The sequence below is a fragment of the Apium graveolens genome, chromosome 10 (genome assembly GCF_009905375.1).
Source record: "Apium graveolens cultivar Ventura chromosome 10, ASM990537v1, whole genome shotgun sequence".
Taxonomy (NCBI): domain Eukaryota; kingdom Viridiplantae; phylum Streptophyta; class Magnoliopsida; order Apiales; family Apiaceae; genus Apium; species Apium graveolens.
This window is the reverse complement of record NC_133656.1, coordinates 172630908-172645062: the sequence shown is the minus strand read 5'-3', so window position 1 is coordinate 172645062 and position 14155 is coordinate 172630908. Positions and strand designations below refer to the sequence as shown.

General features: G+C 32.6%; 2 protein-coding genes across 2 annotated transcripts; one reads left to right on the top strand and one right to left on the bottom strand.

The window, feature by feature from the left end:
- Window positions 1–435: 435 nt before the first annotated feature.
- On the top strand, window positions 436–3062 carry LOC141692928 (uncharacterized). The gene is made up of 4 exons (XM_074497890.1): window positions 436–795; window positions 1007–1284; window positions 2405–2560; window positions 2780–3062. The coding sequence occupies exons 1-3, from the start codon at window positions 543–545 to the stop codon at window positions 2483–2485; spliced, it is 612 nt and encodes a 203-aa protein (XP_074353991.1). The 5' UTR covers window positions 436–542; the 3' UTR covers window positions 2486–2560; window positions 2780–3062.
- A 4585-nt stretch (window positions 3063–7647) lies between these two features.
- LOC141693459 (uncharacterized) lies at window positions 7648–10713 on the bottom strand. The gene is made up of 5 exons (XM_074498565.1): window positions 10511–10713; window positions 10252–10400; window positions 10095–10143; window positions 9842–9984; window positions 7648–7934 (listed from the first exon to the last, which is right to left on the bottom strand). The coding sequence occupies exons 1-5, from the start codon at window positions 10557–10559 to the stop codon at window positions 7848–7850; spliced, it is 477 nt and encodes a 158-aa protein (XP_074354666.1). The 5' UTR covers window positions 10560–10713; the 3' UTR covers window positions 7648–7847.
- Between the last annotated feature and the right edge of the window lie 3442 nt (window positions 10714–14155).

Below are 14155 nucleotides of genomic sequence, written 5' to 3'. Positions count from 1 at the left end.
AATTCCAAAACTTTAAACACACTAAACTCTCTCTATTAACTTATACATTAATAATCAAATCATCAAAAATTATACAAGCTTAACTTAATTAATGAACATATTCTAGACATAAATACAGTATTTTTCATATCACAAGCAATTAGTGACATTAAAAGATTTATTATAATCACTTACAAGTTGTCAACTTAATCATAATTAAAAAAATAAATAATATTCCACTAATACATAGTACATGCCATGATGGTGCTCCCAGACCCAGACTTCAACAATGGAAGGTGGGGTCCACTTAAGGAATTTGATAAACTAGAAAATAAAAATAAAAATAAAAAATGTACAAAATTTTCTTGACCCGTAGCATCCGCGTATGAAAGTTCCAGTCATTGTCTCATTTTCCTTACAAGTAGTACATAAACTTCCATTTGAACCGAAGCTTCTTCATTTAAATTTCTCCCTCAAGTTCCTTAACTTCCCATTTATAAATTTCTACTAATCTCTTTTTATTTGTCTCCCAAATAAAACAAGAAGAATACTATTACAACCTAATGGGATTCTTCAAAGAAAATAGAGTTGTGCGAGGTGTAAAAACCATCTTGTTTTTAATCACTATGTTTGTATCGTTCCTTGTTTTTTCAGCTCCGATTCTGTTCATCATAGCTGATACTTTGATCCCTTCTGCCTTGCTCTCTGCTTCTGTCTCTCCTCAACCTCTTTACGCTCATCTTTCCAACTACGATTTTCGATATTCTTTGATCGATATCCCCATCGTCTCCATCATCCGATCAGCCATCATTTTATGTAAGTTACAATACCTATTTATTTTATTAATACAGGACCATGTTCTATACTAGTACTACTTTTCCGCTACAATTCAGTAGTAGTTAGTGGTAATCTCCTTAATTCATTCATGCGCGTCACTTTGTTCAAATCACTATATTGGTATAAATATATAACCACCTAAAATTTTGCAATATGCTTGGAATTAACATTGTTGTATAATTTTGTGCAGGTGTTTATAGTTTATGCGACAGGCCGGGGATTTCGAGGGGACCGTACTTTGCAATCGCGACAATTTGTTCAGTTTCGTCGCTTATATTTGTGTCGCTAAAGGCCTCGTATGTGTTTAGTAGTTTGAATTATAACTATGAAGATCCTTATGGAAGAGCCATGGAGATAGCTTTGTTTCTTAGCTCATGGATTTTGGCCATTGGACACATAGTTGTTGCTTACAGAATCAGCTGCAGAGAAAGGAGAAAGCTTCTTGTTTACAAAATTGATATTGAAGCTGTAAGTCTCTTCTTCCTTGGTTTCATCTTGTTCATGATCATCTTGGTAGATTTGAAAAATATCCATATGATGTCATAAACTAATAATAATAAAACTAATATAACAGAATTACTTCATATAATTATTAAGTGGAGGGGAAGAACCAGCTTTTGCTTAGGTGTGAAATTTGGACATTTGAGTTAGTGGGGCCTACTTTTGTATAAATAGGACCAAGAATTCTCATCATGCTTTCTTGACTTCATTCATCTTCTAGATGACTTTTCTTAAAACAAATGACTTGTTTATATAAGCCTAAATACATCAAACACTTGTATTTTTATTCTAGAGATAATCTTAATTAACCTTGTTAAAGCATATTAATACTCCATCCGGCTTATTGGATTGCTAATAATATTAATAATTTAATGAGACGAAACCGTAAAGGTGATGAGAACCGTATCATTTAGAGAAAGATTTTTGGGATAAATAGAGGAGATTATGATCAGGAAAAAACATTTGAATCTCGAGTAATTAGCTGAGATTAACCTTTAGTCATTTTCCTCTTTATATAATCCTTTTTCTCTTTATATAATCATGCCAACAATTATGAAATGTGCACTTTGAAGCATTTACACTTGTTTCAAACCTTAGATTGTGGCACAACCTATAAAAAAAAAATCAAAGCCACATCATATTTTACAAGTTGCAATGCAATGTCCATGTGCAACTTGACTTGATCCACAGGTTGCTTGTCAGTGTAAAATAATGTGGAATCTGAAACCTGCAACTGCCCAAACTGTTATTTAACTTATCACATGGTGCTTCACAGTGAATGTTAGCTACTTTCAGAGACTTGATCTTTCTTGTACTAATTGTCTGCTCCTTTTTCTTCCCCACACTTTATTCGGTGAAAGTGAAAACTAATAAATCCCTATATAAACACCCACACATACAATCCATACTTTTGCAGTAACAAATCATTTTTCATGTTCATTTGAGAAAAAAGCAAGATAACAAGAAAAAGGTGAAAATGATAACACAACAATATTTTGTTGTGATGTGTGTATATTAGTGTTTACAAGTTTATTCTTTTTGGTTAGTAAATCAGGGACTAATGTTAACAATGTTGTGGCATGTGCAGGTGTCACTGATGCAAGAATGGGTATCCAAGGTAGCAAAAAGTTCTGCAAGAAGAAAAAGTGAAGTGAAAAGCATAACATGATCTACAAGACCAGTTCAACATGGGCATTTCCTCTTCTTTTGGCCACACCCAATTTTCCTCTAATCAGGGCTGCAGGTAAAAAATAATGCAGTAACAGTCAAAGATTCTCTGTTCCATTCACAAACACACACTTATATTGAAATAATTACTTTGGTTGTCACTCTTGTGCTTATGAGTTGATTAGCCATGATATTACTCGTCTCGGTTCAAATTACGAGTCCACTTTTGATCGTAAATTTGTAACAAGCGTTTTATTCGTTCCGCGCATCTAATATTCTTGATGGTTTTTAACAGGTTTTATCCGAAGGATGAAAAACTGCAACCTGATGGCCAATCCAACACAGGAAATTCCGAACAGTTCAAGTAGCGTGTATAGCAAAATATTTCAAACCGCAAGAGATAGGAGCTGGTGTATATGTATACTAGTGAGTATTGTATCTCGATTATGAGTATAGAGAGAGGCATTGGGGGAACTAGAATCTATCGATCTGTCCCCCACAATTGTACAGATTCTTTGCGTTGTAATTTGAATTTTTTTCTTTTAACATAAGCAAGTTGGCTACAGATTTGTTCTATACATGACATTGATTTACAGTTTCTGTTTCTGGCACGCGGTAGCCATAGGAATACAGAAACAAAATTTCAGTATACCACGGTTACATATGCTGGTCAGGAGCAAGCCATTGTTGACCGAATCGCGGAAACTATATACTGCTAACAATAGTTTGCCCTTGACCATCTCCCTATATACTAATAGATGATGAATGCAACTTTAAAATTAACATCATTTGCAGTGAAGACCAGTGTTTACACCTACTTAAAACCCGATAACAAAGATCTGAATGAAGAATAAAGAAACTGTGTTCTGAACTACCTTACAACTTCCATGTAGAGCTTCACATCCTCTAAGCCTATGGCCAGCTACTTTAACAAAAAAACATATTTAGCAAAGCAAAGCACTTATCAAGTTGTCATGAACATTTGCACAAGTAGCATAGTTTTTGGTATAATTTAACAGCACTAAACCAGACTGTCCTAAATTATGAGATAATATCCGAAAACCCTACCTAATCAAGTGTCCCTTGGCCCAGTGATATCATCATCTCCATTCAAAAGAAGATTTAGGGTTGTAAAGATGTTGATGTGCAAGTCTTAATTATCAAAAAGAAAAAGATAGAAAACCACACCTAAAACTACTTGATCACCTTCACTGTGAACCCTCCCTCCACCTACTAATTCTCCCAGATCACCTTGTCCAAATATTATAAATGCCTGCTGCCACCTAAGAATGATTTTTATTTATTTCACATCAAAATCTTCCATCCAAATGTCATATTTTCATGGAGTTCTGGTTAGAAATAACAAATAACCCCCTTGCATAAGTTTTGTCCTCTATATTGAAAAGCACTAAACTACACCTGTAATGTTCCTAGTGTAAAACTCTGTAAAGCCTCATCAAAATCTCCTAATGTCATTCAAAACAAGATTAGATTATCATAGATGTAAGACAAAAAGAGAAGGCATCTCTATTTTTAAGCAGGAGGGCAGCAACCAAACCAAGTGGCAATAATATGTCATCATTTAATAAAATATAAGAATTCTAGATAATGGAATGAACCACCCCACAAAACAGATCATCCTTGCTTGCAGAACAGAGGATAAAGATACACTTTCCTGTCATGTAATTAGCATATATTTAAAGCTGTAAACAAGGGAATATAATACAGCTATAGGAGAGGTCCACCATAGGGAATTCATCAGGATAAACTTTTTTCGGACTTTTTAGTAAAATAATATTAGCTAAAAGGCGCTTCTGGCAAGAAATTTGATTTTTACGTCTGTAAAAGGTTGGCCAAACGATATCCAGATAGTTGCTCTATGTAGATGATCAGCGATTTACTGATTCAGCATTTCATCGCCCTCCCTCCCCATCTCTAGACTTGTAGAAATGCTTGTGTGTGTAATGTGTATGAAAGAGAGGAAGAGAGACCCTGAGGGCACGGGCAGCGCGGGTCACTTGCCTACAAAATGGCACTGCAAAGTATTAGAGTGATTCATCAAAACTGGTCAAGTCCCACCACGCCGGGCCTTGGTCAGTTGATTTTTTTTATTCACTTTTACCCAAAAGTTGTTGCACATCTTCATAGTAATCCAACATCAGTATCAAAATTGATATATAGTCGTTAATAAATATTAATGTTGTAATAACAACGTATATATAAAATGATAACATTTTTTTCTCCTATAAATACCAATCCCCAAACCACTACTATTTACACTCTTTACTTCTAAAAAAATTATCTTAGCAAACATGAATCCAAAAAATACCCATCTTCAAATCAAAATTCAACTCCTCAAAATCTAAACCCTCAATTTCCATATCCATATCAAAATTCTTATTTTCTAAACTCACAAAATTTAGCCTTTAATTCACAAAATTTGAATTCTCAATACCAATTTCCACATTCTCAAAATTCTCAATTTCCATTTTCATATCCTCAAAATTCTCCGTTTCCATTTCCTCCTTTTTCGAATCCACAATTTGAAACCCATCAAACACTTATCAATATTCAAAATTCTCCGGAAACGCAATTCCCTGCCTTTGGTCATGAAAACATTATTGATCTAAATGATGATTGCGAGGAAACCGAAGAGGTACGAGAAACTATTGGTTAGTGGAAGTGGGTTGAAGATAAACTCTTAATAAGTGCATGGTTGAATTGTCAATCGATCCATTAGTCGGTACAGATCAAAAAACCGATGCATTTTGGGACTGAATTCGTCAATATTGTGAATAAAAATCCTGGTGTTATTAAGAGAGGAATTATAGCAATGAAAAAAAGGTGGCAACGAATAAATGAAGGTGCTCAAAAATTTGGATCGTGTCATGATGAGGCTCTACGAAGAGTCGGGAGCGGTTCAAACTTGGACAACATAATTGAGGAAGCTAATGCACTTTATTTAAAATATTACAAGAAGAAGTCTAACTTTGACAATCATTGGCGTGAGTTTCGTAGACAACCCAAGTGGAGAACTCCTAGAACTAGTGAAAGTTCTAAAAGAACTAAATTAAGTAGTTCTTACTCATTGGAGGGAAAGAAGATCTTGGGAGAATCATGAGAGCATGCATCATAATACATAATATGATTGTTGAAGATGAAATGGACACATATGCCACTCAATTTGGTTCATTTCCAACCTATGACGATGCAACAAATGGTTTATCGCAACCAAATTTAGGTGAAGAACCCTCTATCCCGTACGAAACATATATTCAAAACAGTATGCAGATGCGTGATACACGGACACATCGTCAGCTACAAAATGACTTGGTTGAGCATATCTCGCAGTTCAACGAGAATCGTTAAATTGTAACGTTTAAATATTATGTTTTCTTGTGTTTTGTTTTCAATTTCATGTTTTTTAATAATATAATGCATTTTAATTACAGGTCATATTTTTTATTTTACTGACATTTAAAAAAAATTAATCACTTTAATTTTATTATTAAAATTTGTATACTAATAAATTAAAATTATAATCAAATAATAAAAACAATTATTAGATATATAATATAATAATAATACAAGAGTGCTACACAAATGTGGGAAGTGGGCTTAACATTGGATAGATTGGGATCACTTTTTTTATGGGGTCATTTCGGGTGACGTGGCGGGGAATGCGTAAGTGTCTCCGGGGGAGTTGACCCCGAGGGTTGTGGATGCTCTAATATCTACCTGTCTAAAATGATGAACACAAGCTGATTCAAAAGCTGTAGAATGTGACCTGGATATGGGCCCCTTTCACATTAACAAAGTAAAAAAGCTTGATGATGATTTAGGTTTCTTCAAAGGATTTTTCATGCTTCTTAGCATCAGAACAATATCAGGTAATAATACTTGAAAAGGTTCGGCATTTTTACAAATATATACCAAACAGTTCTATAATCTTTCAAAATATAAACACCATGTCCAACCCAACACCACGATCCATACTCTTTGGATAATAATAAGAAACCGAAGGTTAAACTTTTCAAACACTTCTCTGTCATTTAACACCTAAAACAAAACAAATGCTTTGATCTTGTGGCAGCTAGTTATTACTTAATAGATTCTTGTAGCAAGTTATAAGGCATGCTAACTTGAGGATATTACTTTATATAATGTGATACGGGAGATGAGTTTGATCAAATAACAGACTACTTTGAATATAAACAGACCTGAAATGATACAAGACTCCTAGCTTTAAGTAGTCCACAAGAAAGTCTGAAGATAAAATGGTGCAGGATGCATTACTAGATTATCATGTGCCCCCATGACGGAGTCAGGTGGGAGCATAAGCAAGCCAACCCACACACACATATACCAGAACACGATACATAGTATAAAATCTCAATTGTTGTGGAAATAGTAAATACAAATTTAATATAAAAAAAATGCACAAAAAAGGAGATACTTGTAACTTGATACTAGATACATTGTACATCATAAAGAACTTCCGAGAGAATAAAATTAGCTCGAAAATTAGTAGCTACAGAAACTGCAAAAACAATGACCTAAATTACAGAAGACAATTGTGTGTTTTGATAAAAATATTTGGGAATGTTTAAATGTAAATATAGGTATTTCTGCCAAAGCTATGGTAAACCAGAAAAGTTAAAATTTCTGGAGAGAGGAGACTCTTGCCTTTTCTGAACTCTAGCATACAAGAATGGGATATGTGCCAACCAAATATTTGTCATCATATCTAATGTCACGCATTTGAATGTAATAGACTTTTTTTTTTGGTTTTACAATAATGGTATAATGTCCTGACTTGAATATTCATAATTGATTTTACAACCTTAAAAAAGAGGCATCATTTCAAAAATCCGTCTACAATACTCAAATCTCAAGGGCTGGTCTCACACACATATTAGACCCTCCAACATAGCTAAACTTTAGACCCCTTTACATGGTGTCCCCATCAAAATCATCAACCTGCTTGGACTCATTTCCAGTGATGTAGTAAATACAAACATAACCAAATAGAAGAAGCACAATCTAGATTACAAGTTCAATTAATAAAAGCTGGAAATTTTAGAAGGCGGGGAGTTACTATGCCAAACATTTGCACATAAGATGTATAGGAATTTGCAGTTTGAACAAACATAGACAATGAGATTGAGCCACAGAACTGCATAATGTAAATAGATGCATCTCATATTAGTAGCTGACACACATACAAAGCCCAAAGGTACAACCATTCACGAACAGCTGATTAGGTAGAGATCACATGACACATACTGGTTTTTACATCTTATTTGGTCAAGGTTAAAACGACGAGAGATATTGTACATGTAAATTAGAAAGGATGAAGTTTGTCAATCTGACTTGATTCCTCCCATGAACGTCCTTGGATCAGGACAGTTCCCAGAAAATTGCGCTTGTGAGAAGTCAAATCCCGGGTTCTGCAAACAGCAAGAGATAAACAAGAGGAACAAGTGAGTTGACACAATTAAGTGATGAACCAGATATGTGTAATTTATCATGCATTTTGAATAAGGATGTGCGGGGTCATGGTTGGGAATTGCAAACCATTTCTTCCCGTGTCACTATTTGAGGGAATTGCCAGCAGTATGATTGGTTTAGTATACATTCTTTAAAAAAACTGCACTACAACGAATGCTTTTTTCCCCTATTTCTTGAGGAAATTTTACATCTATACTAATACTAAATTACTACTAAAAAGCCAAACCTTTTGTGGCAATCTGTCAGTCAAAATATAAAAAGAAAAGGTAGCCTCGGTCAGTTGGTATTCGGTCTAGTTTAGTACAGTAATTTCCAATTAATATTGACTATCAACCCTATTCCACTTTTAATTGTATACTACGTTACCCGGACTCGGGATGCTACGGGTGTCGGACACAAGTGCATATCCAAGTGTCAGTTTCTTAGTTTTAAAATATTTAGAATTCACAGATATAGATCTGAAATTGGACACAGGCACGAGGATTCTGCATAAAACCTTAACATAAGTAAAATTAAACATATTTTACCTATTTAACATTTTTAAATATAGTGTCTTCTGCCAATAAAACAAACACATAATATATGTCAAATTTATAGCTTAAATTAAAAATGATAACATAGAAATAATCATCTATGGATATCACGCTCTTTAGAAACAAGTTGTCATGAGGCCTCGTAAATCATCTTGAGTAAGATTTACTTCCAAGGTGAAATGTCTGGTTTTAATATCAAGTCCCATACCCACACCCATGTGTTGTCCAGTCGACATGCTCATGAGGGAAAAATTTAAGAGTCCAGGTAACAGTTACTGTATCTATGTTGAAAAATTGAAGTAGGCTTTTTCTGAAGTAGAAGCCTGATAGTGCAGAAAAGACCGAGAGGTTTTCTACTGTAGTCAATGGGGGTGAACTTTGATACTTCCATCCTTGGACTGTAGCACAAAGGATAGCCTCCGGCATTGTAGAATACAACAGTTCTCTGACACAGCAGATTGTTAGACAGTGTCACGTGTGGTTTCCCGCATCATGGGAACTGGGATGTAAATTACTACTTGCACAATTTTTTTCTGGTCTTTTCCATTAATACTAATTACGCGAAGAGGGAGAAAGGCATAGATGCCTCTGCAAATGTTGCATATATTAGAAAACAGCTGTTTCTAAAAGATTGGTATTAACTATTAAGCCAATTTTGGTTCACAATGAACAAGATACATTTTTTTCTAGAAGATTACTAGTAACACCACAAGAAGGTTTATAATGGTCTACTTTATTTATCCTAACCACTTTACTCACGTTATCCCTTTTTCTTCAATCACTTGCTATAACCAAGCAAATCTGAAATAATCATATTTTTTCCTCTTAGGGAAATCGTGATCTTGGGGAATTCACTATGCTTCTATATGTGGTTCCTGTTTGATATCACCTACTGCTAATACATAATTAGTCCACCTAGATGTCCTAAACTGACCATAATCAATGCACTAAAATTTGAAAAAAAAGGATTTTCTCAGATTCGTTCCTTCATGGACCCTGGTCCGTGGTTACTTATTTATTTAGATATAAGTAACCAGTAAATCCTTTGAATGTAAAGTCACTTCCAATTATCAGCCAGCATAAATAGAGTATAGTAATTAGAACATACTTGATACTTGTCCAAGTCACTCTCAGATTTTTTTAAAAAACAACAAAATTTAATATTAATCCATAAACTTGCATTTGCAGACAGCAGGTTCACAAATCATAAGTGAACCCTTGCTATCGAGTTGCAAAGGAATGTTCCACTCCATAAAACAACAATTGTATTAAACAGTCAAAACGGCCATACAACATAAAAATGCCACACTCACCTCTTCCTGAAACCTCTGAAGCATGAGGCGCTTTTGCTCAATATCTGCTGCCATAGGATCAAGCTGACCTTGACCCTGTATAGGAGAAGGCCAGGTCTGCCCCTTATCCCTCTTCTGCAATGTGACATGCAGTATATCATCCTCTGCCAAACACAAAACTCCACATATTAAAAACCAAAACCCGACACTAAACCTTCAATTCCCAATACTTAACTACACAAAATACGAATAAAATACCACATTTCACACATACCAATAGTCCAAAATGAAGAATCAGTCTTTACATTCGAATACAAATCATGCTGCAAAACCCAACAAAAGGGTAATCATAAAACATCAAAACAAACCTAAATCAACTAAAAAAATCAACTTTATAACATAAAAAAATTGCTGGGTCCTCCAATCCATACATTGAGATAAGGTGGGTTGCCTTTAATTCCAACTTCAAGATGTTTAGACTGAATCTTGCAATAAAACAGCTTGGAAAACACATTTGGAGGCAGATTTATATACATATTCACTTCTTCAAGTGTTTGATCCCATTCAAAAACCTTCTGACCTGAATTTAATTCATAAAAATATAAACTTTAATTGAACTGTTCTAAAGCCTATTAATAAAATAAAAAGAAAAGGATGGTATATAGATATATAAAGATACAGAGAACATACTGCCATGGAAGAAACTGTGTCGTTTCTCAGGTGCTAATTTGTCTGCCATGAAGATTGAGTTGGTTGATTATGCAGCACAATTTGTTTGATGAGACCACAATGAAGGCGGTGTTTGGGAATGGAGTTTGATAATTTTTTTGTTTTTCAATTTGGAATAAACTTTGAATTTATTTCATTTTTTAAACAAAAAATATTTAATTTGCAAAACAATAATTTAATACTGGTTTAATGATTCACCCAGAAAATTTTAATGTTATGTATAATTTTCAAAAAAAAAAATTGGAATCACACCGTCAAAATCTTCAATCTTGTTACAACGACTGTCAAAAATTTCGAGTCAGAGTCATACATTAAAGTAGTAAAAATAATTATTTATTATTTGTTTTTGTAAATTAAAATGCTAACGTCTTTCTTCTTCTTTTTTGCATTATGACAAGAAAATATTTATTTTGGATTGTGGAAAAAAATCATGGAAGAAAGTTTTGATGAAGCTAAATTAATCATTTACCTAACAAAATCGTAATAAAATAAATTTACTCACAATTGAAATTAATTTCTTAAAAATAATTCTGAATTGTACCACAGTTGTTGATTTCAGGGGCACAGTGGCAGCATATGAGATATCCACAGCCATCACATTCTAAAAAACAATTGAAGTGGTAACCCTTGTTACATTTTACACAGTAGTACTGGTACAGGGGTTTATTCTTTCTTTCGCGGAGAATGGTCCCTCCCAACTTGACACTTTCCAACAAACGGAGGCAATCACAGTGAAAAGAATGACCACAATGGTAGAGTAGAGCCCAACACTGATTGTTAACTTGTTCTTCACATATTTCACACTAGAATACTCCCTCGTACAAGAACGGAGGTTGTCTCAGGGTGATCATCATATCTGTGTTTCATCCTACTTGGATAAAGCTGGAATTGTGGAGGGTGATAAAGCACATTTGTGGTGGATCCAAAAATCACAAGCTAAAGAATCCTTTTAGTTCGTGTTCCTCGTGACCTGAGTAATGAAATGCTCTCTGCCTAAAACCACAAAACACACAAACATCAAATTGACAATCATCACAAACTGCACAATTGTGTAACAAACATCACATCTCCAACCAGGGGCCGGAAGGAGATCAAGGGGGTGTTGGTTGTGCTTATAGAAATTAATGATTTGAGAGGGTAACTCTGCACAACTCTTGTGGAGGACAAAACTTTGACACTCAATATCATCGCTACTATTACTACAAGTATATGTAGGAGACCCTATAACTCTTGTGTTGCAAATATAGCACATTGCATCATCTCTAATTACATCACACTCTTTCGCTACTAAAATTATATTTTTAACACAATTAAAATTAATTTAATATTTAAAATATATTACAAATACATAGAAGTAACATAAATAATTATAAACAAGAAAATGATCACATAAAACTTAATTCATATGTAAACTTATTTAAATTTATATATAAATATTAATTTATTAATTTTTTGAATTAAAATTTTATTGAATATATTACGATAATTTAAAATAAACTAATTACCTAAAAACTATATTATGTAAAATATAATATAATTTACAAGTTATTTAAGAAAAACTACTATTTCCCTTGTATTTTATTATCAGGACTAGTATTTTTTAATACTTATCAAAAGAAAATAACATTCTTATTCTCATAGCATTTTTTTTCCTAATTTTTTTTGTAACTTATTTAATATTTAGGATTAAAATATTTTTTTATAATTTTGCTTAAGGTAATAATTTATAATTATTTAATACTTACTATTTTCTAACTTTTCATCTACTTGTATATTTTTTTATTAGAAAAGAAAGTTATATATTATTTTTATTTTTTAAACAAAAAAATATATGTATATACACTTGTATCCAGAATATGTGGGGTAAAGTATAAATTTAGCCTATTTTTATATAAAATTAACAAAAATGTTACCAACTGTTGCCTAAGGTTAACAACTGTCGATAAATATTCAATTTACATGAGATAGACTACTTGAGTATAATATATGAGATATCCAACTACCCGTAGAATATGGATAGCCGACTGTTCAATCAGATAAAATTGACCACTTTTTTATATTGACTATTTTGATTAAATATTTTGAAAAATTAATTATTTTTATCATTTTTCCGAATATGTGCCCCTCAAATTTTGGATCAGTCCAGCACTTCGAAACACCGGCTCCTCCATCTACGTTCATTATCTCCTATTTCCAAGTTCCTCATTTTCTTTTGCTTTCGTTGGTCATCAATGTGACTTGTTCTTTATTCATTTTCTTTTACTTTTCCCTAACTTTAGTATGTTTTCTTTGATTAATGGAACAATGAACCAAAATGTCAATTTTGAGTGTTAAATGGTCCAAAATGTCACTTTTGAAAATAATGGTCCGAAATGTAACTTTATAAAGGTACTTCGTCTTACGTTTTATTTTTTTAATGCAAAACGGTACATAGTGTGCTGGTTTGGTAATTTATTATTTTTTAAAAAAAAAATTATAATGTGCAAAACATTAGTTGAAATAACGTTTTGGCTCAAAACGACACATCATATAGCTTTTTGTATCAAAACGGAACTTTATCTACCGTTTTGCGCATAAAAAAAAAATCAAAATGTCAAAACGTTACACGAAGTACCATTTTAGCTTTTTTGCATAAACGGTACACGATATACCGTTTTGAAGTGACATTTAGGATCATTTTTAACCTGAAGTGACATTTAGGGTCACCACCTTGAGTAATGTAGAGGTAAAAAAATATAAAAAAATTACTATTAAATGACATGACTTAGTTGATGTGCCTTTGAAATGTGTGAGTTCATGGATTGGTTTTCATTTAACAAATAAGAGTTTACATATAACATTTTTGAATCAATTTTATTTACATACAATTTTCTTCCAGAAAAATAAATATTATATGTATTTATATAATTGTATTTAACACCCTTAATATAACCGTAACTTGTTTGACAATTATTTATTTTATATTATTTAAATACTGGGGTTTTTTTAAAATATCAAAATTACAGAAAATATTTTAAAAAATACAGTACAACAACATTAAATATAACATTTGCAATCTCATATGCAATTTCGAGTGTTTTACAATTATTTATATTAAATTATTTAATAATGGGATTTTTTCCCAAGTTCCAGAAAATATTTTCAAAATTTTGGAGCAATAAAAAGTAATATTTGCAATCTCATATGCAATTTTGAGAAAACTTCAACTTTAACCGTATTTTTAAATATAAAAATATAAAAATATAAATATTTTTTATAAATTCCCTTTACTTAAATGCTCAAAAATTTTGACATAATATTTCTAATCAAATGAGATATATAGGCTTATTTATACGAATTTAGAGCAGCCGCATCAGTGCGCGGCCAATTTCCTTCTTTCTATCCCCACCAAGTTGCCAACCAAGCAAAAGTTGTCCAAACAAAAATTGTATCCCATTCTCTCCCACACAGTGTCCAACTTTCCTATTACTTTATATTAGTTTTTATATTTTTGGACCCCACTAAACTCAATTATATATAACTTAATTAACGTACAATTATTTTAAAAAAAATTCGTTAGCATACAACTAAATTAATAAATTATTAATTTTAATACAGGCAAATTTA